General features: G+C 46.8%; 1 protein-coding gene across 1 annotated transcript in view; it reads right to left on the bottom strand.

The window, feature by feature from the left end:
* LOC144158681 (uncharacterized) overlaps positions 1–27917 on the bottom strand; it is a 41000-nt gene that overhangs the window by 11286 nt on the left and 1797 nt on the right. The window contains exon 2 of the mRNA XM_077689718.1: positions 14390–14515. Coding sequence (XP_077545844.1) covers positions 14390–14515 — 126 coding nt within the window. The remainder of the gene's footprint in view (positions 1–14389; positions 14516–27917) is intronic.

Here is a 27917-nt window from a genome sequence, read left to right as displayed (position 1 = left end):
TATGAGGTCAGCATAAGTCATACCAATTGACCCAGTGCCCCAACAGCACTTCTGTCAATACTGCATAATACTAGCTCATCCATCACTGCTGCAACGACGGTTCCAGAGCAATCGTTTCCGCTCCCCTCATTGGCTGTGTACCGCCGCCATGGGGTTGCAGAGCGTTGTGTGGAGCGTGGGTGCGCATGTGAGTGGTCAGGTGGTGCTTGAGGGCAAAGCTCTTGCCGCACACACTGCACTTGAATGGTCGTTCACCTGCGCACATGGAGAGAGTGAGAGACCGGCTCACTGGCACTACTCTTTCCTTTCCAATATGGTGAACAGCACCGTATGGGATCACATGTGGGTGCATATGGGAGCACCATATGCACCCACACGCACACACACACATGCAAGTATGCACTTTTTATTACTCATCCTCTGCCACTTTCATTTTCGCACCTAGTCACAAGATCTTGTGGGGGTGAGGCTAGCTGGAGGTCTCTCTTCCCTTCCCAAACATTTTCCAGTGAGGACTAAAGAGTTGCTATACAAGACCAATGTTCGTCCCGTACTCGAGTCTGCTTGTACGGTAGGGTATCTACGTATAAAATCAGATATTGAGAAACTAGAACGAGAGCAAATCTTGCTACTCGCTTCGTCCTTAAAGACTACTCAAGGAACTTCAGTGTGTCCACAGCTAAGCGCAGCCTAGGTTGGGATTCGCTTCAGCATCGTAGGAAAGTACTGACTAAAATTTTTTCACAGTGTATTTCATAATAAAACAAGGAACAGACAGAAGTTGTCATTTAACGAGTCCAGACTGTGTTTCACTAAGGACAGACCCACCCTGTAAAATAAAATACATTGTAGAACTGAATAGTTTAAGCATGCATTTTGCCCTAAAACAATTAGTGAATGGAATAAGTTACCCAATAATGTTGCGTCAATTATGTCTAATGTTGTATTTTCATGTTCTTTGTAGTGTATCTTCATTGAACATGCCGGGTTTTGGCTTGTCATTGTGCTTTAAATGATATTTCTGTTTGCCTGTATCTTGTACAAATTTCTACTTTCACCTCCCCCCCACCCACTGTAATGCCTTGAAAAGGTGCTGTGGGTACTGTGATAAATAAATAAAAATACTCCACCCCAAGCAAACCTGCTGCAATTGAATTTCATCACCACCAGCTTACAATGTCTTTCCGTCTGCCTTTCTCAGTGAGAGGGGAGTCTGGCCTAGTTGCCTTTTCTAATGGTCCCATTCTATTAGCGGTGTGCTAATTTTCTGCCCGTTTGTTTTTCAGATATATGCCTCCGGCAAATCTGCAATGTGTTTTAATCAACCCTGAGCGTGTACGGAAGATGGTGCGGCATGCTTTTCTCTCTCGCACTTCCTACTTTGCTGACTGACTAGTCGGATGGCCATGGTTATAAGAACACGGATGACTTACCACCCTTTTACTCAATTCCAGGAACACGTTCCTAAGCCTGTGCACTGGTGCACCGAAGAAAAACCAACAAAAAAATTGCCGCAATCCCGCAAAAAATTCAACAGAGAAATACAGAGCTGAATTACATCTGCACAATGTGGATGAACTCCGGAGTAGCCATCAGTCCGCACAAGACAGGTAGAAGCTGCTTAAGGGGGGACAGTGCTCTTAAAACAGCTTCTTTTAATTGTTAAGTAAACTCTGGGAAGTTTGTAAGTATTACTGCTTTTTTCCACTGATTTCAAATATGGCATTGTTTTTTAGGTAAGTCAATTAGTTACCAAGATAGAGATAATTAATCATTTTTGTAGGAACAATAAACAAATTAGTGTTGGTCATAAAACTGTAATCTTTATATTTTCCAATACTATGAATCCTGGTGAGTGCAATAAGAGAATCGTTTTTTTTGATGCGCTGCTTGGAACTAATTTTACAGCTCGTTAAACCTTACTGGCACCAGAGGCAAGAAACCATTTTGAATGCCCGTTTCAAACACCAAAGTTTATTGAGCTGTAAAATTAGTTCCAAGTGGCGCATCAAAAAACCGATTCTCTTATTGCACTCACCAGGGTTCATAGTATTGTAAAATATAAACTGCGTTAAAATGGTGGTTTGGGCTAGTTGGTGCATACTAAATTCAAAACAGCGCGAAAAGACTCCCGGGACAAGGAAACGACAACACAATGACGACGGAAGGAAAATATAAAGATTATAGTTTTGTGACCAACACTGTTTTGTCTATTGTTGCTCCTCGAAAAATGGCCAATTATCTCTAATTATCTTGATAACTAATTGACTTAAAACATAATGTCATATTTTAAATCAGTAGGAAGAAAGCAGCAAGACTGACAAGTTTCACAGAGTTTACTCAACAATTAAAAGAAGCTGTTTTAAGAGCAGTGTCCCCTCTTAACAATCGTGCTCTAATTGCGATCTAGCGTAATTTTGAACTGGCATGCCAGCTGCAGTGATGTCAGGCCACTCCAGCTGGCAGCTGCCACTTCCTTTTCGATGCAGCAAAGAGTAAGCTCCAACTACATTCACCACCACATACACTGCATGCCCTCATACAGAGCTCAAATCTAGGACCTACATAAACATGATGCACAAGCAGTTTCTGCATTCTTTCCAACCTTTGAGAAACTGCACCTCATTACCCCAAGGCCCAACCCAACACCATATACTAGAGGGAAATCTGCTGCTGGTGTCCAGGCAGACCACACTTCAACAAGCAGGCGTTCCTCCGTCACTTGGCATGGTTTGCCAACAAGCTCTTAAAGGAGCCATGACGCGAAAACAAAAGTTTGTTTTATTCGAAAGATTACGTATTTTCCGGTGTATAAGTCGCGGTTTTTTTCTGAAATTTTCGTTGGTGCGTCTTATCCACCGGTGCGACTTATGTATGGAATAAATCCGGTTCGCGGCGGCCGCGCGTGGCCAGCGCATGTTGAGACACAGCTCTATAGTGTAAATCAATCCCAAGCCCACCGGTACGGCATTTCTCATAGCCCATATGTCGCTTCGGGACGTTAAACCAAAGAATTTGCAGCTTTTTCTAGTCAAAAACAATGATAATGGCCTGCGACAACTGCGCGCAACTTTACGCCATGCGTAGTAACTACAGTTCAGAATAAATTCAAAGTGACATCAAACTGGGTTGCAAAAACAAAATGCAGCTTATGAATTATTTCAGAGAGTTACTCTGAAGGAGGTAAACGTGCTGCGAATTTTTAAAATGACAGCTTGCAGATAAGTTTTGATTTTCGGGCCGCTTCCGGTCGCGTCACTTCTGTCCACCATGACACCTTTATTGCGCTGATTTACGACAGCACGCAAGAGACGCGCGATGTTTGGAGAGGAGGCCAAATGGGTGGCCGACTCTTGGGACTCCATTTCTACAGAAAACAGTTGTAGCCGGGTTGATAAAGGCCGGAGTAAACCGGTCCGCGAGTGGTAACGATGTTGGCGATGAAGACATCAGAGAATCGGAGGACGACAGTGATGCGCTGGTGGAACTCCCACTGAAGATGCTGAATTATTTGTTAGCGAGTCTGAGGAAAAAGACTTCGATGGTTTTACCTAAATGCCGTCTGTAAGTACATGCGATCTGTGTGTACCAATAAACCATTTTTGGGAAGTTGTCTAGACTTTGGATGTTATATGCCCGTGTCTAGCCCTCCTTACAGGGGGATGTGTTAATAGGCGGCGGCCGCCGCAACCAGGTACTTTTGCCACACTTTCTAACGATCTGATTCACTACGAGTTCACCTAATTACCCAGTGCGGTTTATATAGCGGTGCGTCTTATACACCGGTGCGACTTATATACCTTTTTTTTCAGAAAAACTGTCATTTTGAGGGGGGTGCGACTTATACAACGGTGCGACTTATAGACCGGAAAATACGGTAAGTGTTTCATAGTACCCTAAGCGCTTTCCCGGAAGCAATTGATGCTTTATTCAGTGAGAAATAAGGCAATTTAAGCCAAAATGTTAAATCTCCCGCTAAATTGCACATTTCGTGACGTGAACAATGGCGTCATACGAGCCGGTCCATGAAACAGATACTTAGTATGTCGACTCCATATAGCACCCACACGCGGGAATCAAACCGAGACGGTGGCCATTTTAAAAATACTAGTAAAACCTAGTGCACTCGCAGCCCTAGTCATGGAATCACCTGATCCGGAGAACAAAACTCTCGCCGAGAAGCTCGGGCTTGCATTTAACAACCTCACATCACTTGAACGCTCAGTGCTTCTAAGTACACAAGCGGCAGGAGTTGTGGGATACGCGGATGGACCGGAAAGCGACCATTCCGCGATAGCCACAACAGGCGAACGCCCAGCCGTCGGCACCGCTGCCAGGCCAATGCTACTTTTTCTAGTTTCGGTTCTATTATTGCGCGCCTAGAGGCAGTGGCACTGGGGAAACACTCCTCCTAGAGTTCCTGTACATGCTCCCTACTCCCGTAGGGAGCATATACAGGAACTCTAACTCCTCCTTCTCATTTTTTTTTTCTTTCCGCTTCTCTCCGGCGCGCTGGGGGCACGCATGCGCGATAACGGTCACCGCAGTTGCTGCTTCCGCACGGCGAGCAGCGAGGCCGATGCCGACGCGCGTCTCATGTAGTGGGCGATTTCTCGTATGTGCTCCCTCGGATATTACGGTGCTACAAAAGGGACGCCAAGAACACCAGGATGAATCGTAACGCGAAGACTGAGTGCTGTTAGCAAAAGGTGAGAACGTCGTTCATATGCCGTACATGAAGCTGAGCTGAAGGATAGGACTCGTGTTGTGAGTGTGCTGTGCTTGAAGACAGACAACCGTGTCTGTGTTGTATTGGTCATCGGTGTTTCTCGCCGCACGTCGCGTTCGCACACGTAACGCGAATAAAGTGTTCAAGTGATATTCGAGCTGGAGTCGTTACTGCTCAAGCGGCGTGGCTTCGTGCCGGCGGAGCGAGGCCGGCGAGGCTTGCCCGTTGGAGGCAGCGGGGTGACGGCGGCGGTTGCCGGGTGGGAATGGGGGGGGACACGGGGAGGGGGGAAGGAACCAACCGGCATGAGAGGGGAGAGCGTTACCTCTCCCCCACACAAGCTGCGCGCCCTCGCATTGTTGGCATGGCAATTATAACGCCTTCAAGGCCAACATGGTGGCGGCGTTGCTAGGGCAACAACAACGCAGTAATGTTTCCCCAGGCTCACCAGGGGAGAATATGCCACATGAGTCGCGATTAGCCCGGACGCTGGGTTGAAGGCTAACAGTACGCCTCCTGCCGCTGCCTCGTCAGCCCCGTCGCGACGGACGAATACAGACTGGTACGTATGTGCCGTATTTTTATTAGGGTTAATAATAGTTCAATTTAAGTAGCAGTATCGCTTATGCCAGTTGGCCGGTGTTGCGTATGGAAAGCCGTTCGCGCGAGCTCTCTGCTTCGACCAGAAAGATACGAGCGTCAATGCGCGGTGTGTACGGCATTTTTTTCCCCAAGGTCAGAGCGCTTTGACGGCGATTTGACGAAGTCGGCGACGAGTGCCAGCATGTTCCAGGAGTGAGCTAACGTAAGGGTCCCTGCCGTAATCACTTCCTCGGAAATGAAGCGAGCACACTCGTACTTCCTTTAGCTCTCTTTCTCCTCCGTTTGCAAAGTTCACAAAACGTAGCCATTTGCTTCACCGAGGTTCGTCGTTGGGCAGCACATGAAAGAAGATCTCACCGGCGGGGATGTCGCACTCTCTCGACGATTTTCCCATACTACATGGGCATTTCAAAACGCAGCAACGAAATTTCATTGTAAAGTACTCGAACAAACTGAAGTTTTCAGTGGTTGTAAACTGGAAACGAGCTCCTAACAATAGCAGCAAGCCAACACCATTCCAAAACTGCGACGACTGTCACTATCTCGTCGCTGCTTGCTGTTCCTTATTTCCCTCGTTTCTATTTTCACCTTTGCTGGTTGGCGATATGACGGCCAACCTCCTGTGAAGGGATTACAATACCAAGCAAGGTCGCGGCTGTGCGTGCTGGGACGGTTCGTTGACCCCGAAGAGCCTCGAACCCGAAAATTCGTCGGCGCGACGGTGGCGATGGCGAGATGACGAGTTCGGCTGGCGGTAGTTTCGTACGCATTGGCGTACATGCTTGCGTGTTTATTCGGAACTTCAACCGTTTACTCCACCGTTCTTAGTGTCATAAAAGGAATGTGCAGTATGTTTAACGGGCATATAGCTGACTATGCAAACTGGTAAGCCCTGCCTAACTAGCGTTTGCTTTTGCCGGCCTCCGCCAATCGCAGAGCATTCTCGTGTGACATCATAGGTTCTGTTGCGGGAAATGAGCTGGTGGGTCGCATGGTCATTCCCTTTTTTCCTAATTATGTAGCTTATTTGAGCGAAGTTTGTGTTAAAAGTGGTGTCAGTATGTTTCTAACGAGGCAATCTTTCGAATGAACCAAACTTGTGTTTTCTCTTCATGGCTCCTTTAAGTTTCCTGTAGCTGCAAAACACTTATTTACCGGCCTTAAAGGCCAAATGCACTCAAATTTCACCTCGGCCAAACTTACCTTGAACATACAGTATGTACCACCAAACTGAGACATAACTCGCAGCCCCATAAAGTGCGTTGTTAAGTAGTTATAAACATTTAAAACAGCTCCGTCGTTGATGACGCTGCACCTGCCAGTTGATCGCACAGACAGCCATGAAGCGGAAGTGACATTGCGGTCGGCCGTGCACTTTTTCCTACGGCCAGCCAGGAGAACCGATTGCGCGCATATTTGCTCCGGCCGGCCGGCCATGTGCCGCCGCTCGCTTGCCGGCCGGGCCAGCTGGAACGTCACTTCAGCCAGGACATAATGAATTTCACTTTTAAAATCTCCGATTTTCGATGGTCGTTTGCGCCGCGGATACGCGCATTTCAGCTGTCACATTTTGTATCTTGCAGTCTGTTAGGCCGACTGGAAATATAGAAATATGGACGCTATGGAAATAGCGTTTTCAGGGGGCTGACATTTTGAGCACAGTTAGCCTTTAAAAGGAATACCTGAAGTCCTCTTATCAATGTAACAGTGTTGCTCATCAAAAACTTCTTCAGAAGAAACTTTTAAAACCTTCAGGCAGCCTGAACAAGAGAAAAAATTTTGCTGTACCGTATTTACTCGGATCTAGCGTGCACCTTTTTTCCGGAAAAATAGGTTAAAAAATCGAATGCACGTCACAATCGAATACGACTCAAAACTGCAGCCCCGTATCGCTATCAACGTTTCAAGATTGCTGCTTGACTACTGTACGTGTAGGCAGCGCTTTGTAGTTGCCGCATGTTTGCCTTTGTTGTCTGCGTAGTCTGTTTTTGCGTTCCTCTGTTCTTTCCGCCATGGAATTTCCCACTGCGAACACACGGTGAGTTCACCACGATGCAGCATTCAAGAAGAAAGTAATCTTGTGGACGGAAAGCGATGGAAATCAGCCTGCGTCACGTACATTCTGTGTTCCAGAGACTTGCGTGCGGGACTGGGGCAAACAGAAAGAGAAAATTTTCGCAAGCAAGGCAACACGGAAAGGATTCAGCAGACCAAAAAGGGGGCGATGTCCCCAAATAGAAGACCCGCTGGCGGAGTACGTGCAGCAGCACCGAGCGGCTCTGAGACCTGTAACGACAGAGGTGCCGGGGTCGCGACGGCGCTGCCCCGGACCGTCGTCGTGGTGACTGTCTTGCCGGCAATAACCGGCACATTTTCTTTTGTGCCACCTTTGGAATAAACCTTGCTTGTTCCAAGTGAGAAAAAGTTGCATTTTAGTATTAAATAATGAAAGTCTAGTGTGTGTTACAATCGAGGACATAGCAATTTTTTCTTCTTTAGACCGTGAAAAACCGGTGCATGTTACAATCAAGGGCGCGTTAGATTCGAGTAAATACGCTACTTGAACACGGTTAAACAAAGTTTTTTGAGCAACAGCTCGAATTTCCTGAGGAGAGCATGCAGCGAAGGCACACTCAATTGAACTGCAAGACAAAGCCCAGATGTTGCTTGGAGCAGCAGGCGTGAAAGCAGTGAACTTGCGTGCAACCAGCGCCTCCTTGTATCATTTTCTGGTGGCACGCTCCCTTACTGTTCCCCCTGTCCCCTCTCCACATCCTCCCCTTAAAACGCAGGAGCAATCAGACACTTTCACTCCGCAAAAGTGCATGAGGCACCAGGTTGACCTTGGCTGAGCTTGAAGGTCAAAGGGACACTACGAGGCGTTTTCTGGTTTTGTACCTAGAGTAATAGAGAGAGAGAGAGAGAAAGACGTGCTTTATTTGAGGCCTGTGCGAGAGCACTCTTGCTGTCTGCATTAGTGCTGGCCTGTGAGGGTGGTTGAGTCGTCAGGGAGGGCGGGTGGGATGGTAGGAGTGTCTGTGGTAGGTACCCAATACGCTTCTTGGACCCTCGTCGGCATAGACAAACGCGGCAAGAGAGGTCCATAACAAAGTGAGCGTGGTGATGTTTCGTGTTACTGGTAGCACCCAGTCGAAGTACGTCGTCGGGCGAATGTCCTCGGGGAGTGTATCGAGCGTGCGAGCACGGAAGAGAGCGTAACACTGGCAGTCCCACACCAAATGTTCGGCCGTTGCAGGCACGCAACACTGCAGACAGAGTCCTTCGCCGGGGTCATTGCCTTAGAATTTGTGGCGGAGCGCAGGTGAGAATGCGGTGTTGGTGGCAAGGCGGCGAACCAACGTCTGTGTGGCCCGCGGTAACTTCTCCGGCATGGGAGGAACAGGGCGCTCATGCTCTTCGGTGCGGTCTTCCCTAACCTCACGAAGACACCGGAGTATCTGTCGGCGTTGCTGTTGTGCGAGTGCTTTCCTGACAGTTACCTCGGGGGGGCTTGCATTACTGATGGGCAATACTATCAGGGAGGTTCGCTGTCCAGCCGCAGCTCGCGCCTCGCTGCGAGCCCACTCATTGCCCTCAATACCCGAATGGGCGGGTACCCAAGCAATAGAGGCAGCTATGTTGAGGTTAGAATGTAACTCCAGGAAAAGTGCGATCAAGTCGGCGAGGATTCCCGGATATGAAGACGAAGCTTCGCTCACTCGCGTACAGATGTTGTATGCGCGAGCCGAATCAGTGAAGAGCAAAAGCTTGTGGGGTACGTCCCTCGGTTCGAAAGTATTCCTCGCCCACTGTGCAGCATGGAGGAGGGCAAGTAACGCAAGGTACGTTGTGTCGGCGCTGGCGGTACTGGTAAGGAGACCCGCATTAGCGACGCAATGGGTGGTGTCAACCCAGGCCACCGCACAAACTTGCGCTAGGCCACTATCGTCCTCCTCACCAGTATCATTTCGTGGAGGCACCGAAGTCACCGCTATGCCGTTATATACGATGGTGTGAGTGACCGGCGATTTGTGCACGACGCTGAAATTGTGCGCCTTGGCAAATCGAAGCCGGCTTGCTGAATTTCGATGCAGAGATCCCATGCCACGAGGAAGCGGCTTGCCATTCGTCAAGGGAATGCTGAAAGCCCATGGAGGGAGAGAGGAGGGTATCCCAACAGCCATAGTGGGTAATATCCCAAGCTCGTCTAAGATGGAAAGTCCCGAGTTAGTGCTGCTAAGGCGGTCCCTCTGGGCTGAGAAGGCTTGCTCGGCTAATTCCGTCAGCAAATTCATCCCACCATGCGCATAAAGCTCACTTAGGGGTGTGTATTTCGGCAACCCGGTAACAACCCGTATGGCCTCCCGGTTAATCTTCTCTAGTTGCTCTTGCTGCCGGCGGGTAAGGACATGGTAGTTGTAAGCGTAGAGAATGCGGGAATTGATTATAGCTCGTACGAGCTGCCGCGTCTCCTTCTCTCTCGTACCCCAAGTTATACTTGTAACTCGGCGAACGAGATGCAGCAAGGACTTGCACTGCGTGGTGACTTTCTTTACCCATGTCGTGCTTTTACCGTCTTGGTCAATATATGCTCCGAGAACCCTGATGGAGGGTTTCCTGAGTATCCGTTGGCCTGCCATGGAGAGGGAAAAATAGTTGCAGATAGCCTCGGTTTTCTTGAATGAGCCATTGAGAACTACCACATATTCTGTTTTTTCAGCAGACGCAGTCATTCCCATTGTCTGAAGGTACGTGTTAATGACATCTAGGCCAAGCTGTAATGTTTGTTCCTGTTCGCCAGGTGCTCCAGTTGTAGCCCAAATGGTGATGTCATCTGCGTAGATGGCGAAATTTAATGACGGAATTTCCTCAAGCAATGGCGGGAGGCGTGCCATTACGAGATTGAAGAGAGTAGGCGAGAGGACTGCACCCTGGGGTACTCCAACCCTGTTTGAGCAGGATGGTCCGATGTATTCTCCTACTTGCACTCTGTACGTTCGATTGTACAGGAAATTTTTGATGAATGTAAGCATACGACTCCGTACTCCAGCAACTTCTGCGCTTTCTATCACAGCTCTGTGTGGTACGGAGTCGTAGGCCTTACGGACATCCACCGCCACCACAGTCCGTGTCTGTACCGCTGACTGAGCACTGAGGACCTGGTGATGCAGCATGAGCAGGATATCCTGCGTGCTTAGGCCTTGACGGAAGCCGATTTGATGCGAGTGAAACGTAGAAGTTTTCTCGAGGTGCCAATTGAGGCGCTCTAGAACCATGCGTTCAACCAGTTTACAGAGGTTGCTCGTGAGGGATATGGGTCTGAGATTGGCAAGGTCGTTCGGTGGTTTTCCGGGCTTTGGAATGGGTTTGACAAGGGAGTCACGCCAGGCATCTGGAAACGTGCCGGTCTACCAAACCAAGTTAATACCGTCTAGCAGAAGGTGTAAGGAAGATTCTGGTAGGTTCCGTAGTTCTGCGACGGTGACGTTGTCCAGGCCTGGAGTGCTACGAGGATTCGCCTTTTCCAAAGCTGCGTGGAGTTCGGTCATAGAGAAAGGTTTGTCTAAGTCTGCCAGACTTGTAGAAAGGTGATCGTCAATCTTCTGTGGTACTGAGTTCGTAGAATATATTCTCGGATCAGGCAAAGTCGCTGGCTGGGGGAAAAATACATCGCCTGCCTGGAGGGCCAACTGCGCTTCCGATATTTGCAGGCGAAGGGCGACTGCTTGGGCAGCGGTTCGTTTCTTCGATTTTCCTTGCCAGCTACGAAAAAGGCGCCATATTTGGGGCCCACTCATATTTCCATTAAAACGCGAGCATAAGTCACGCCACCTTTCCGAGGCAAGCTTGGCGGCATAATCACGTGCCTCAGCCGATATACAGTTGAGGCGACGACGCAGCCAAGACGGTTTTCCTTTCTTTCTGTATTCACGCAGTGCATTGAGGCGTTGGCTCCATAAATTGGCGAGGTGAACATCTGGCGCCGGGGAGCCCTCCGTAACGTAAAACTGCCGTGTGGCCAACCGTTTGGCTTTGTTAATCGTTTCCAGAAGTTTTTCCAGGCGAGTTTCCTCTGGCTCGTCGTATATAGTATCGAGGAGTGTAGCCTCTAACGTTTCGCGAAACCTGTCCCAATAAACGACGCTTGTAACGTATTTTGCAGTTTGTCTGGCGTGGCCACGGAGCCGAAGAAAAATGGGAAAATGGTCACTCCCCCACGTATCCGCACCTAATTCCCAAGAGATGGATTTGGGCTTATTCGTCCAAGTAAGGTCGGTTGTTGTATCGTTTTGACGGTCATGTTGACTAATACGTGTGGGACAGTCGATGTCGTTTATAAGCGTGAAGTTATTGTCCTCCATCGCACGAAGTAGGTTTGTGCCATGAAATGTGTCAGCTCTGGCTCCCCAATGTGTGTGGCGCGCATTGAAATCGCCGCCAATGACAAAGAGAGCGCCAGGACGCGTCTTCCGGAGATTTTCCAGCCAAGACCAGTCAACTTCAGCAGTTTTCCGTACCGAGGGGCGGACGTAGACGGACACTACCACAACCTCACGCTGATGAAGCTGCAAAGTTACTCCAACAACTTCTTGATGAGATGTACACCAGCGCTGAAGATCAAGCTCGACATGTGGAAAACGGCTGTCGACTAAGACCGCTGCGTTACCGTCGTAAGTGACAGGCTGCATCGACGCGATTCCCACCGGCTTGCGTGACATGCGCTGCCGCCGTGGTATTGTGGGTCGCAGATATGTGTCGTAGCCGGGTACTGCAAGGTTGGAATCTCGCGTTTCTTGCAGGAGAAAAACGGTCGGTCGTGTCCATGTTCGATACCGGATGAGGAGTTCCGCTTTCTTGCGAGCGAATGTTCTGCAATTCCATTGAAGGAACCATGGTGCTTGCCCTTGATGTGGTCGAGGTGCTGTTGCAAACGACTGGCTATTATCTCCCATTGTAGCGGCGAAGAAGATTTTTCGTCAGCTGAAGGAGCTGACTTTGTTGGTCAATAATGGCGTTGATAGTGGCCGTCAATTGCTTCTGACTTTCCTCTATGCGCTCCAGGTGATGAATGAGTATTTCGACCGGTTTAGTGTATGCCGCGTTTGGATAAGGACTGCACGACCTACCGGTGCCTTCAGGAGACTTGGAAGCGTTTGAAGCTTCCCAAGGAGATTCTCCTGTGTTTACCTTCTTTCCTGAAATATGCGCAGCACTTGAAAGGACTGTATCTTGACCAAGTAAAGGTGGAAAGTTATGGTCGTTCTTGTCAAACGGTAATGATGGAGGTGATTCAGTGGGCGAGGGATTCTTGCGAAGGCAAGCATTAGTTATGCCTGGGGCCACGTGATCTGGCATTGCAGAGTCATCGATACTGCCCATATTACTGCTACTGCGCTGTCGAGAACGTCTTGGCATCTTTTTAAGGTTGAGGTCAATCGGTGCACCCAACAGACCAGTCGTCAACGAAGCTTGTGTCGTCACTTGGAGAAGTTTGGCTCGAAGGTTTTGCGTCGCCGCTTGGCGGGCCGGGCACCTCGGATCTGTCGCCAGATGCTTGCCCCGGCAGTTCTTGCAAACTGGTGTTACTGTGAGCGAGCATGTGTCTAAATCACTACTCGAATCATGCTGTCGGCCTCCACACTTGGTACAACGCTTTCTGTGTGTGTTTGGACACACATCTTTGCGGTGACCTATGTCATGACACACAGTACAAACTGGAACGCGTGGTTTGTATGGGTGTACTTTGACTTGGCCTAGGCCGAAGGTCATCGCGGTCGGTAATGTGGGTCCTTGAAACGTGACCAGTACTGTGCCATTCCTGCCCATCGGTCTGACCGCAAGAATTCGATGAGTTTCGCATTGTAAACGTTTGTGCAGTTCAGACGAATCGCAGCCAGTGAGCCCATGCAAAACCCCACGGGAGGCATTATCAGGTGCGGGTTCATACGTTTGCACCGGAATGTTTTCGTCTGGTTGCACACGGAGGTCACGCATCTGTAGTAGAGCATCCCTGACATGAGCACTGGTAGTGGTGAAGATAATGGTGTTAGAACGTGGTTGAAGTTTGTACTGAAAAAATCCCGTGAAAGCAAACTTGCGGTGCATCTCCCCAATGAGGTCATCGAGGCGTATTCTTGGTACATTAGCAAGGCGATATTGTTGCCTAGGACGAAGGACAACTATATAATGTTTCGGTGATGGAGTCGACAAAGCTGAAGTGAAGCTAACCTTACGTTTACGGTTCGCCACCGTTTTCCAACTACAATCACGGCTCTGCACATAAGGCGCGATTCCCTCGGTAGTGTCTCCCGTGTCAGAAATTGTATCGTGGGTATTACACCCAGTCTGGTCTGTATGCTCTGAAATTACATTTCGGACCTTGTTGGGAGGCTCCAGCGCATCTTCTTGTACCGACGAAGGACAGGGAACATGCTCCGTTCCACGGAATGTGGCCGGCGGCGATTGGGCGAGTGAAGAAGAAGAAGGTAAATTTTCAGTAGCTTCGCCTTTGCATGCCGTATCTAGCCTCGCATCGATGATCTCACCACGCAACGGGTCCGAGGAATCATCAGTCAACATCGCGTAACGGTTTGAAGTCGTCAGCGGCACGGAAACCATAGTCATGAGCTCTGCAGAGCTTTTGGACCATTAGGCCTACGCTGCTTCCTACTTGGCCAAGAATTTCTTCGTCCTTCGATGCAATAGTTGATTCCGAAGCCCGGAACGCTGTGGGAGGCGATGCCGGCTACTCTCATGAAGCACTCGGGTAAAAGTAACGGCAATGCAACGACAATTTGCACGGTTTTAGTCCATTTTCATCGGAGCATGGTACGGGTCACACTCAATCCCCACTAGGGGGATTGGCCCTCCAGTAATAGAGCTTTACTGTCAAAAAACGTCCTCCCTGTCGTTGCCTTTGTCGTCAAGGGCCACAAGCACATTTTAATAGAAGCCAAGCACAAAAGGAACGCTTCAATCTGATTTTGGCTGCTTTCACGCGATTTCAGTGGCAGATTTCCCTCTGGTACATGCAAGTTTGAAAACCTATGGGCTCACCAGTGTGCTTGCGCTCGTGCCTCAGCAGGTAGCTGCGGAAGGGGAATGCCTGGCTGCAGAAGCGGCACCTCACGGGGCCCGCGCCTTCCGCTAACCCCCTGCCAGACAGCTGCTGATGACCAATACCTGCAATGGGTGGCGAAAATGTCAAGCCATTTGCGCAGGCCAGACCACAGCTACAAAGTCTAAAAATTGCACCGACCCCCAAGGCCAAAGTACAAAATGCAGGGCCCCACACACGTTAGGCTTGTGCTGTTGAAGGTGCAACTTTAAGGAAAGCTCCTTCGGTAGGGCATTGATTTGAAAGCGATAATCCGCCCGTGGCTGTGCCTAGGGACAAATCTACAAAAGTAATTAGGAAACGATGAATATGAATGCACAGACGAACACAAGCCAGTCTTTCTGACGATGAATTGAAGTGCTAGTACAATAGGGGCAAGCGAGTAGACACACACAAGGTGCTACTTGCCTGCGTGTGTCTACTCGCTTGCCCCTCTTGTCCTAGTGCTTCGATTCGTTGTCATATTCTACTAACAGGCCTGAACCAGCACTCTGTCTTTTTGTTTTTGAGGAGCGAAGCTTCTGTTGCAAAGATAGTTATTATCCCGAGAACGCCGCAAAGTGGTAGTTGTCCGCTCGACACAGCCCAGCTACGTCTTCTGAGGCGCTCATTTTTCATAGCACAGAGCTAGATCACAACACTGTGTTATTACTGCACTACGGGTTTATTTCACAGTAATTTTGGCATTTCTCAGCTAATTTATGCTAGTTTTTCCTCGCAAGGAAAGCCCACTGAAAACGGCTAATTTTTTTCCCCTACCCCCCTTGCAAAATTTAGCAACCTCAACTGCAACAACACTTAACATTTAACAACAATGCTGAACTGCAACAACACTTAACAAACATCTAATAGATTGTGGGCACATACATCCCATAAAAACTCTGCCTCAATTTCACAGCATAACTGAAATAGTTGAAGTAAATTTTGAACATCAATAAAGCAGTAAGGGGGCACACTGGTCTTCGAAAGTTTTTTTTGCTTTCGAACCAATTTTGACGAAACTTCATGGGCTTGTTCAGTTTTTTTCGCTGATTTCAAAATTAGTTTTGATGTGAGGTAACTAGTTTTCAAGTTAATTCAAAATATTTCTTGATTGTTCTTGAGAGCAATTGGGGAAAAAATATTCAACAAAAGATTAACAGCAAGGCATGAATGTGGGAAGCAGTTGTTTTGTTTTGCAATCACATACACATTTACATCAATTCAAACTTCTAGGTCTGAACTACTTCTCCTAACCAATTAAAAATAATGCTAATTAAACTGCTTCTGAAACATGAAATGTAAAATCTGCTACCCATATCGCATGGTTTACACATTCAGCTTCACAGTGCAAAAGAAACAATCTTCCTAGCTGAACTGCACGCTGGGATGTACCTCTCGAAAATTTCGTATGTCTGTGATACCACTTGTGGTGAAAAAGTGAGGAATTATGGAAAAATTGTTATTTTTTTGTAAATCTGGCCTCTATGGCTTTTATAAGTATGTGGTACTGTTCCACATATGAAATTTTCAAGGAAAACTGTACAAATCAAGTGAAAGCACATACCTAAAAAGATGCTTTCTGGGGCAATTTTTTGGTCCCGAAGACCCATGTGCCCCCTTAAGTCACATTTTTAAGAAAAAAACTAAGTACTCAAGATTTATGCAAAAGTGGACAAAAAACACTCAGACAAGGCAACCCTCACAATGCAAAGGTTTGCTAGATTCACTTTCAGTATCCCTTTAAAACAAACAAGAAATCATTCGCAAAAAATGGTGCGTAACCTAGAGCAATTCAGCAACTCAACTCATCCACCACTTCTGTTTCCCAAAACCCAATTGATAAGCGTTCCGTTACGCTCCACAAAGCTTGCCTCCTCTGCGTATTTGCCCATGTACAACATTTGTCCCACACAGTTGGGGAAATGTCATTTTAGCTGAAACGCCTGGTTTGAAGCACAATTTTGAGCCAAAGAACTGAAGATGCAGAGCTGCATCGCCAACGTGCATCACCTCAGGCGATTCCGGACACGCTTTCATTGAAAAGCTCGCTTATTTACTCCCGTTACTAAAATTCAATGTGAATGCACCTTAGTTATTTGAAATCACATTCAACCAACACATTGCGACAGGAGAAAAACAGTGCGGCAAATGCGGTAAGCACAACAAATATTATTTGCAAAATTTTTCACAGCAGCGACCAAACACAAGCTCCGTTCTTTTGTGACCTGATGACTTGACCTTCTCGACGGCTCTGAGTGCTGTCAAGGACAGATTTAAAACTGCAGGATGACTCTGCAGCCAAAGTTGTCAGGTGTGTGTGTGAGAGAGAAAGTTGATACTTGTTTTGGTCACGAAAAAGAAAAAAAAAGAAACAACAGACACCTACAGTGGCGTTGCAGGAACAAGATCTGGTAAAAGTAACCGGTAGAATTGAACTGAATAAGGTCAAATTGACTTGAGCCTTTTGTATGACTTCTTAAACTTTTGTGATTCGACCATGAACACTTCAGAAGGGCAATGAAAGCGTTTGAAACTTTGTACCACATTATGAACCAGCGAGCTCATGTTCATCTTTACACACTTGAGCCCAACTTCGAAAACAGTTGGGCCTCATTTCCAGCCCTAGCACTGATAATTGGGCTAAGCTACCACTTTTTCATATGAAGCAATGTTGAACACATGAAATGGTACAATGCAAACCGATGAAATACAAGGGAAAAAACATTCGTCTACTTCTCCATATCGTTAGAAAAGTTGGACAAGTTAGAAAGAATCCTACTGCAGCAAAAAGAAAAAGAAATCATAACAAAGAAAAAAAAAACACACACATGCAGGATATGACATACAGCTGGGTTTGTTCACTACACCTTCTTTACACAACACCACAGTATCTTCTTGACTCAATGTGCCTTCCACAAGACACTTATTGCTATTATATAACACTATAAATGCTATTAACACTAAGAACTATTATTGCTATATTAACACAACTTTAGGATGCACTAATGCAACAGCCACAGGCTAAATCCATTTAAGCTGGGACACTGGTCTTAAAACAACTTCTTTTAATTTTCGAGTAAACTTTGTGAGACTTGTCAGCCTTGCTTCTTTTTTCCCACTGATTTCGAATATTCCATTATTTTTTCAGCTGGTCAATTAATTTGCAAGATAATTAGCCATTTTTGGTTAAACAATAGACAAAACAGTGTTGGCCATAAAACTGTAATATTTATATTTTCCAACGCTATGAACCCCGGTGAATGCAATAATTGAAGCAGTTTTTTGATGTGTCGTACAGTTTATGGCCAACACTTTTTTGTCTATTGTTTGACCAAAAATGGCTAATTATCTCTAATTATCTTGGGAACTAATTGTCTTGGGAACTTGGGAGGTGAAAAAATAATGGCACGTCGAAAATGAGTAGGGAAAAGAGCAGCAAGACTGACAAGTTTCACAAAGTTTACTTGAAAATTTAAAGAAGTTTTAGGACCAGTGTCCCCCCTTAAATGGCAATACACAGTGGCTATGCTCTGAGCTTTAAATTACATCCAACAACAGTGCAGAACCACGCTGGAAAGTTGCTGAGTTGGCTTCTCGTTTGACACCCTGAGAATGCTGCAAGCACTCCGACACAAAACAGTGGACACAAAATCAAGTTCTAAGCCCAAAGGCAGCGAGCCAAAATTGGCAAAGTCCGCAAAGTCAATGCTCTGTCCAATGCACAGGTTCCCGGTAGCGCAGTATTCACGTGCAGTTCAAGTGAGAAAAAAAAAAAGACACAGTCACTGGCTTCTCCAGACAGGCTGTACAGTCCCACCGCGTAAGAGCACACTGGCCCTGAAAAGAAAAAAAAAAAAAAGACTTCAGGTTTTTTTTCTGACCCAAATATCTTTGCGGCCAGATGCAGTACAGAACTTCATGTCGATGTTTTCATGAGGTCTCTGTTTCTATGCATGATTATATTTCCCGTTTACCCGAATAACAGCCTCTTTGCAGCCTAGACGTAGTGAGACAAAAGAGAGCCGTGGCGCCTAAAAGTTGATTGATTGATTGATTGATTGATTATAGGGTTTAACGTGCTGACACAACGCAGGCGATGAGGCGCGCCGTAGTGGAGGGTTCCGGATTAATTTTGACCACCTGGGGATCTTTAACATGCGCCGAAATCTGGTACACACAGGTGGTTTTGCTTTTCGCCTCTATCAGAAAAGTGGCCGCTGCGGCCAGGAATCAAACCCGCGACCTCGTGCTCAGCAGCGCAATGCCTCAGCCACTGAGCCACCGCGGCGGTTGGCACCTACAAGTTGAACCCGCGATCGCCCATAAATAGTAGAACAGCATGACAGCTCTGCGGTAGCCCCTCTTAAAAAAAAAAAAGTAACTGCTAAGCAAAATGTTCAAAATGCTAAACCAAAATTGCGCAGGCCTTATGTGCACCAATGAATGGACCCCGCACTGCTGTGAAATATTTGTTACTGGTTGGGGCACCTTGCAGAATAAAAATAGCGCGGACGCAGGTAAGAAAAGAGACGCACACACCAAGCCGGGTGTACGTTGTACACATCTCTTCCTTTGTCCTGCGACGTTGCGGTTTTTGTGATGCCCCATTTTTAGGGGTGCCTATTGAACGAACATCAGCTGCTAATGTTGGGCAGAAAACTCTAGCCCTGTTCAAGGTTTTCACCAAATTTGTATCAGTTGCCTTCTGTGTCAAATTTGTATCAGTTGCCAACACTGGCTTTTTTTAGTGTTAGATTCAAAATACAGGTGTTCAAGCAGACCATGTTTAATTTTATAAGCAAATACAACTATTTGAACAATATTCCTTCAAGTATGCAAACCGGTTTATCCTTTATGGTATTTTTCTGCTCACACAGTGCATTTACAGGTGAAAGGACTGCCAGGATACAATATTTATTTATTTTCATTACCTCAAAGGCCCCAAAGGGACATAAGGGGTGGGTAAGGCACGTGACACATTAAAAAAAAGTGGTACAGTGAATAAAAGAAATAAATACAAGGCATGAGTTTCGAAGCATCATGCAAGTTGTAGAATTTATAGATAACATAGCCCGAAGGTCAATATTAAAGCCATGGCACGAGTGTTGATTTGAACAGTTCAGGGTCGCTTGCTTGTACAGCATAGTCAGGTAGATGATTCCGAAGTTTTGCACAGGTTATAAAATATCAGTTTGCGAATGTGGTGGTTCTAGGGCGAGGATATGATAGTTGCATTGAATTACTACTGCGGCGAGAAGTTTGTGGGTGGGGTAATGTACATACTGGGTGAGAAGGAATGAGAGTATCTATGGAACAGGGCCATTTTGGAGAGTTTTTGGCAGTGACTAAGGGGATGAAGGCTGGCGCATTGTTTTAATTTTGTGGCACTTGTGAAGGAAGAGAAGTCAGAATATGGAAACCTAACGATGCGATTTTGAATGGCTTCTAGTTGATCGATGAGGTAAGTTCAGTAAGGGTCCCAAATTGCTGAAGCGTTCTCTAATTTGGGGCGGACGAGTGTGGTATTAGCCTGTAATTTGAGTTGCGGAGGGGTGTGTTTTAGAGTGCATTGGAGGTAGCCAAGGGATTTTCTAGCTAACAATGAAATGTGAGCAATATGAGTAGACCACGAAAGGCCACTGGTCAGGTGCATGCCCAAATACTTGTATGTGGTAGCTGCTTGAAGGCTTGAGTTATTAAGTGTATAACTGAAGTGAGTGGTTGGTTATGCTTGTGGAAGGAAATGACTGCATTTAGTGACATTGAGAGACATTTGCCAATTTTTGCACAATTTTTCTACTACTAGAAGGTCTGCTTATAATTTTGTTTGATCTTAAGTGCTATTTCTTTAGTGCACAAGACACAATCATTTGCGAATAGGCGGATATTGCTAAAAATATTTCATACGATTTCATTGATATATATCAAAAAAAGGAGAGGGCCCAGGACTGCACCTTGAGGAACACCTGAAAGAACGGGGTGTGTGCCTGAGGACATGTTGTTAACTAACAGAAACTGTTTTCCATTGGTAAGGAAGTCACTAAGCCATGCTAACACATCAGGGTCCAGAATAAGCTGTACAAGTTTGGCTGTTAAGTGGTGATGTGAAACCTTATTGAACACCTCTTCAAAATCTAGGAATTGGGAAAAACAACCCAGCACGCATGTTAGCGTTTCAATATTTAGAACTGACACTGGTGTGATTCATTTTGGACACTGCCGTTTAGGCCGACAGCATGTTTGGCAGCCCGAACAGAATATCCAATGACATCAGATATTGAGCTCTTGAATCAAACACCAGGATCTATTTGATCAGATTGAAAACTTCCAATTGAAATATTTGCACGTTGCAAGTCTAAAAATAAAAGTTCCATGCCAGCAACAAGATTATTTGAACATTATTTTACCGAAGGTCAACGAGAGCTTTTTTCAGCACTTATGCCTAGACTGCTAGGGTTGAAGTTATAAGGAGGGGGAGGGCGAGAACAAAATATACCCTTGTCTCATGACGAAGTCACACCTTAACCAAGTTGCATTATATTAAAGGGCATTGAAGATAAAATATAAAATACAAGTTGCCCTAGATCGATAGACTAGCTCACCAAGAACATGAATATACCACTCTTCTGCGTACCTTTCCTAAAATAAGGTTGAAAACAGCGAAAATGTGAAGACAGGTGTCGCCGCCACTGGCTATACCGTCTGACTTACACCGGAAGCTGTTAAAATTGCGTGACAGATAATTTAACAATAAGCCTTAAGGAGTTTGCAAAAATTTAATTGGAAGTTTTTGTGGTGTCATGTTTGAACGTCAAAGAACAAAAATAAAACTAGAAACAATATAATGAGAGTACAGCCGATAAATCGATACAGCGACACCAAACGCCAAGTTCGTTTCTGCTATCATGCAATACTTGGCCAGACAGTTGTGCAACTCTTGTACAGTACTGTGCGCATAGCCACATCTATAATGACCCTCTGTATGCTTCTGCTGCACTAAAAAAATATATAAATGTGTGATCGCTTATTTTGGCTAAGGTCAGTATTTTTAAGTGTACACAACGCCTGGCATACACAAAGTTTTCCCTAGCTGCCGCTGGATGGTGCTACTCGTCCACACTTGAGGAGGTTACGCTATGCAAGGAAGCGTGCAGAAATGAGCTATGATTTTTTTTTAAGTGCAGAGCACTTTAGGCGCTCGCCTTGTAGTCGTAGCTCGCTCGCTGGACCCAAGCAGAGTCCTATGGCATTCTGTCGTAGCAGTTGTCGTTGCGGTGTAACTAAGAGGCTTCGAAAGCCAAGCGGTTTATATAGTCATGAGCGTTCAAAACTCGTGAACCGCTGGCGCTTGTTGTACATCTCCCCGTGTTTAGCGCTAAGAAAACTCCTGGTACATTTGAGGCAAAATATACATAATTACCCGCAGAACCTGCGTTCATTTAGTTAGGAACGCTCATTGGGTTGGTTTTTACGATAGTAACCAAAAAAAGTGGCAATGCAATGCCGGCACGTGCGGAAGGAAAAGAAAGCACAAAAATACCAGAACTCCTGCTGGCGCAGTTTCAGGCAGGGGTCGCATGAGCAGTGCAAAGGCGGGAAATTTGAAATGAGTTGGGTGGTAGCAGAGCGGATAACGGCGCTACAGCTTGTTATGGCGAATCACTGCTCTGCTCTTCCGACAGGTTTCACATCGAGTGGAACGGCTTTAATTTTTTCTCTGGTTGTTTCCACAGCCTACAGCCACACAGCGCTGGCCAAATGAAGTCTGTGCCTTGAAAGGCATTGCAGCGTCGGCCAAAACAGCTGAAAGTTCCAGAAAAAGTGAGCAGATAGTGACAAACATTGCACAACTACGCAGCGGACGCAGGCGACGCTAATCCACAGGAGACAGAATGCGTGGGCCCCCAAGAGAACCACATTTTTGTGGGCAATTTTCTATTTTCCTGGCTGCTTTAGGAAAATGGCACATACATCACCGCAGGCTTGCTTGCTTCCAGTTTATCACGATGCAAACAGCAGCTGCGGCATGGAATCACTACGCGGGAAATGACGAAGGGAAATAGATTATTTTACTAGCAATTTCTCAGCAATTAAGGCATCTTTCGGCATTCAATAAACATTAAGACAGCCGCAGGAAGGTCAGACTTTTGTTTGAGAACAGCTTGCTGGTTGCTTTCACTGCCCCTTAAATACACAAACTAAGACCGACATCTGTGTTCTTTCGTTTTCGCACTTTTTTGCAGTCCCAGTGACTTGTGCTGGCTGTTAGTTGTTGGCAGGACATGATAAGAACTTAACAGTGAGGCAAACCACACGAGGACGCACACAAGACAGTGCAGTTTGCCACATGCACTCCCTGCATCCCACCCCACTGTTCAAGACGACAATGACTTGTAAAAAACTGCCAGTTGCGCGTGTTAGTATATGCCCATGATGGGAAAAGCACTGTATAGGCAAAATCTACCAAGGGACGAGCAAAGAAAGGACAAAAGCAAGAGAAAAACAAAGCAGAACAAACACTGTCAATAAGCACTTCATTAGGTTGGCAGCAAAGGGGGGGGGGGGGTAATCTCTTGAATAGAGAGGGAGAGAAAGAGAATAAGCTTTATTGAGTTTGCCAACTGTAATATTTAGTCGTTGGCCGTGAGCCCTTGGGTGCATGGCCGATCTACAGCCGACTACGGGTTCCCAATCTTTTTAGTTAAACGTACGCGAAATTTCAAATGCACTGCCTGCTCACAACAACAGGTTTTTCAAACATCATGGCACACAATGCTTTCGCGTTAAAAAGGTCGTGGAAAACACCACTGGCATGCTCCACGCGTGCAGATTATTTTTAGCGTTGAATACGTCACCCCTCAAAACAAACTTTCTGACGAAAATGCTTTCTTCGACCAAACCTGTGGTCTAACTCGGTTTCCCACAAGTCCCAACCACTTCCAACAGAAGTGGTCCCGAACAGGATTAAACAGGCACCGGTTATGCAAAACTGGTAACAGCTGAACATTTTAGCAGCTCCCACTGCGCCCAGTTGACTTCCTGACTTTGAACTGCTGCAGTTGAACTCGGCTTATTTCCAAACTGCCCAAACGACACACACACACAAAAAAAAGGTTTCAGTAGCAACTGACTACAGTTAAAGGGGTCCTGAAATGCCTTCCGCCGATGCATGGATGTACATGTAACCAAATAAAGCAATGTATTAGCAATCTCCTCCTGCAAGAATTTTGTTAAAGCGATGAGTATTAGCTGAGAAATCGTAAATCAAAAACCGCGAATTATCGTCGCGCCGTATTTCCTCCTCCTTTCAACTGTTTCTTCGCTGTTGGCCTCCCCTCCCATGATGCTCCGCTCCTCAGCGGTGACGTACTTCCGCTATTGCGCTCCCACAGACTGCCGTCTGCTACGGGCCAGCTCTTTCGGCTTTTTCATCTCTGTAGACACCATGGACACAGGCTGGAAAAGCGAACGAATGACCTGGCCGCATGTGTGCGGCCTGGCCTTGCCCTTTCGCGGTGTACGTAGCTGCAGTTGGTCCCCACGCGGCTGCGGCGAACTCGCAGCCGCGTGGGGAGAATCGTGCGCTCGTTCCCTTTGGTGCACCGCACACTGTTTATCCAAAAAGCGCGGTCTCAGATGTGGCCCCGCTGGTGCCGGGTGTTATTTTGCGGTGGTTGCAATTCCTACTACCGGCGGCATGTGAAAAAAGACATTTTCAACCGGCACAGAACCCGTGCACAAAACGCGCCGGATCGGATCGCTTTATCAGCGGCGATGAACGTGAAGGCGAAGAGGAAACCAACGCTGCACTCGATCAGCGAGAACCCGTGTTCTGACAAGCTGCACCCATGTGTTGCATTCAACACTGACGGGAAAGCGTTTGTTTGCACTTGTTTGGATAGTCGTAAAATGTCCAAACACTCCGGCACTCCGCTAGCAGATCAGCCGGCGAGACATTTCGGAAAACATTTGACAGATGGCGCCGTATGCATTAGTGTGTCGCTACGCAAAACTGATGAGACGGTCTACTAAAACTCCCATCGCGGTGTCACGTAGCGGGACGCAAAAATTTGGCGTTTAGCGTATGCAAAGGCCACAAACGCTGTACTAAAACTCTATTAGCAGCAAAATAGCGTGCGTATGTGAAACCGCTTGCGTTTACAAAGCTGCACGCTGAGCGCGTACGTTTCAAACCTAGTGACATCGTTTAAATACACTGGCAAGCACAGTGTAACGTAGTCAGATATCAACCGTATGCTCAGGCGACAAGCAAGAGCTTGTTTTATGTGGGGCGGAGATTGCGCATAAAGGCCCGTTCGCACTTGCGACGAAAGCGAGTGAGAGCGGCAGGAATTCCGTCGCTTTGTCGCGCGACGATCGTTTTTGTCGAATGGTCGGGACAAATTTTGGTTGCGCGACAGAATTCCCGTCGCTTTCGCTCGCTTTCGTCGCAAGCGGGAATGGAAAGTTCTGCCGCTGCCGTCTGCTACGCAGCTCGGAGGTACCGCGCGATCTGCTCGGGCCGGATGAACGCGCACACTCCCGCACGGCAGCGCCCCAAGCGGCAGACGGCCGCGTACATCGCTCCCGGCGCCCGCCTGGAGCCCGCCCTCGGCACACTAGCCAGTATATTTCAGGCACTATAATGGAGGAAAGATTTTTTGCTTCCAATGAACCTAGTTATTTGCCCCTGTGTTTTTAAATACGTGAAGTGGTTAGCACGTCGTCCTCACGCAGCTCTGTATCGTCGTAGCATCGCTGATTGTCCGAACGAAGCTTGCAGCTAAGCCAATGCAGCGACCGAAGCTGTGTGTGTGTGTGCATCGCCTCCTGTGTGTTGTGGACGCGTTCGTTTCGCGATGAAATGCGACATTGTACTTCTGCGGGTGGATAGTGCTTCCCATGGTTTGGATTATCTTTCTCGAACGACGTACCACTCAACCTCGCATGGGGTATGTGCAGTGTGCCTGGCTAAAAGCCTTCTCGCTTGCGCGCCAGAGTTGTGACTTGCTGCTCGTCCCCGCAAACCGGGTGTGAGGTGAGTGCCGAATTTACGACGGGCAGGAGGAGGCAACTCATCGTCTGTCAATCGCGGTTCAGACTTGCAACGCATGTTGTGACGTTGCGTTCGTTCGAAACGCATCTCTGGATTGCTTTGAAGTTGAATAAAATGTACGCGTCAAACCCGGGCATTCGGCTCAGGGCGTTCTCTGCGATTACACCAAACAAGTGCCACGGGACTTTCTTTATGGTACGTACTCACGTAAGATAAAATCCACGTCGTGTTATGGCCGTGTTGCATTCAATACAAACGGTTAAGCGTTTGTTTACACTTGTTTCGTTTGTCGTAAAATGTCAAAGCACTCCGGCACTCCGCTGGCAGATCAGCCGGCGAGCCGATGCTGAGCAGACGACTCATCTCTTTGCCGGAAGTGCGTGAAAAAGCCGCCCAATAGCAGGATGTCTAGCTCATGACGAACATCTGGGAATCGATGATGTAGACATGTGAAGATGGCGGCGTCCAAAAACACGAAGGAAAGGGTGAGAAAAAAGCGACAAACTTTGCAACAAAAGTGTGAGCTTTCCGCTGCGCGTAAAAGAGTAATACTTGGCACAGGTGACGTTGGCGACCCAATCTAGCGATTGCGCTAGTTCATTTAGTGTGCTCAAAATGCCTTTCAGGGCCCCTTTAAACCTCGTTATAACAAAGTAGTATCGGCACAGCAAATTAGTTCGTTATAACCGATATTCGTTATAAAAGTAGAGCAAAAGTCAGCTCTAACAAATCGACAATCTGGCTCGCGCAAAGATACTTGATGCAAGAATGCCTTTTTTAAGGCTTCGAACGCACTATAAACAACGTAACTGTTACCTTTCTCCTTGCTCCATTTCAAGCTGAATGAACCGGAAGACGGGTACATGAAATTACAACAGAACAACATTCACTTCACAATGCATGCCTTCGTCCCTATTTATTTGATAAAGTTGGTTATCTTTGTCTGGTGGCTACATACAGGACTGAGCAAGATGAAGGTTTCCAGGGCCCACGAACAAAAGAGCCTTCATACGTCAGCAGTTTCAGACGACGGGGTTTTTCCAAGTGGCTTCTCAGCCTCCTGGTCAAATATTTCTACGTTATATACAATTCCTTGCGCGGCCCTAACGGTTTCAGTTTTGTTATAAAAGAATAAGTGTCACTGAAATTTAGTTCGCTATAGCCGATAATTTGCTATATCAGTGTTCGTTATATAGAGGTTCAACTGCACTATCAACCAATAACCTTGTTTTTTACATGTAAGTGCAACCTAAGAAATGGTACAACCCGTCACAGGGCATGCAGCCGCAGAAAACAAGGTTGCCCAGGAAGATCTCCCATCTCCAAATCCCCCCCTGGCTCAACCTCTCAAGCTCAACACTGTGAAAATAGGCAGTCACCGCTAATGTAAAATTCTATTTGCGCAACATCGTGCACCTCCCTATTTCTCAGTCCAAGACTGCCCACACACCGGCATTCAATTGTCACACGTGCAGTCGAATCTATTTGTAGTGAACCCAGGTAATCCAAATTATCGGTCGTACCAAACAGCTGACAAATCTTCCTGAAAAAGCCAATGTAAAAAAGCACACAAGTGCCGTGCATCTACGCTGCATTCTGGTCACAACAAGAATCAGATATACAACAGCTCATTAGTTAGATCCTGACATTCCCACTAATATCTGTCAAGCGAAGTGGAAAATTAAACAAACTGAACTCAATTTACAAAGCTTCAAACCCTATTATAACCTTAAAACTGGATCAAATTAAGTCCCTAAATTGAATTCACTGTGGTCGAATTGATCCGGGTCGACTGCAGTCAGACTGTCAAAGCAACCCCTCGTCCAACAGTCGTATTGCTACTTTGAAGCCAAGTGGAAGGTTAGTGAAGCCAGGAGGTACATTTTGTACAGCTTTAGGCACCCATTTCCCAGTAACTTCACAGCAGGCTACTTTAGCAGAGCCAAACTACTGTAAAGAGGAACAAAAAAAAGCTAAGTGAGCAATTAAGGGAAGCCTCTCAGTGGTGATGAGGAGGTGGATCCCGTCAACCCTGCTCTTAACGAGTCATTAATGCCACATGACTATGGCGCAGGATCAGAAACATCTTGCTCCTGTGGGCACAGAAAAATCTGACTGCTATTATGACTGCAATGAACCTTACCTTATCCTTTTACCCTTACCTTATCATTGTATCCTTACCTTATCCTTTTACCTTAGCCACAGGTCAGCTTTACCTATAACCTATAACTCATACTAATTTCAGCTGCTCTTTTTCAGTTAGCTGTCCTCCTCTCCTCAAATGGCAGTGGCTGTGTCGACACGAAGTCCATTCAAAGCGCAGAGCTAAAAATGAGTCTTAAGCGTCTGTTCAAAGCAAAAATTTGGTCTTCTTTTCGTTTTTACTTCCACTGAAAAAAAATAAAAAAGACGGGCATATTGACCTCTGA

This window comes from Haemaphysalis longicornis, unplaced genomic scaffold (genome assembly GCF_048455015.1).
Source record: "Haemaphysalis longicornis isolate Haplotype H1 unplaced genomic scaffold, Haemaphysalis longicornis Haplotype H1 scaffold_10, whole genome shotgun sequence".
Taxonomy (NCBI): domain Eukaryota; kingdom Metazoa; phylum Arthropoda; class Arachnida; order Ixodida; family Ixodidae; genus Haemaphysalis; species Haemaphysalis longicornis.
This window is presented reverse-complemented; position numbering and strand designations above follow the sequence as displayed.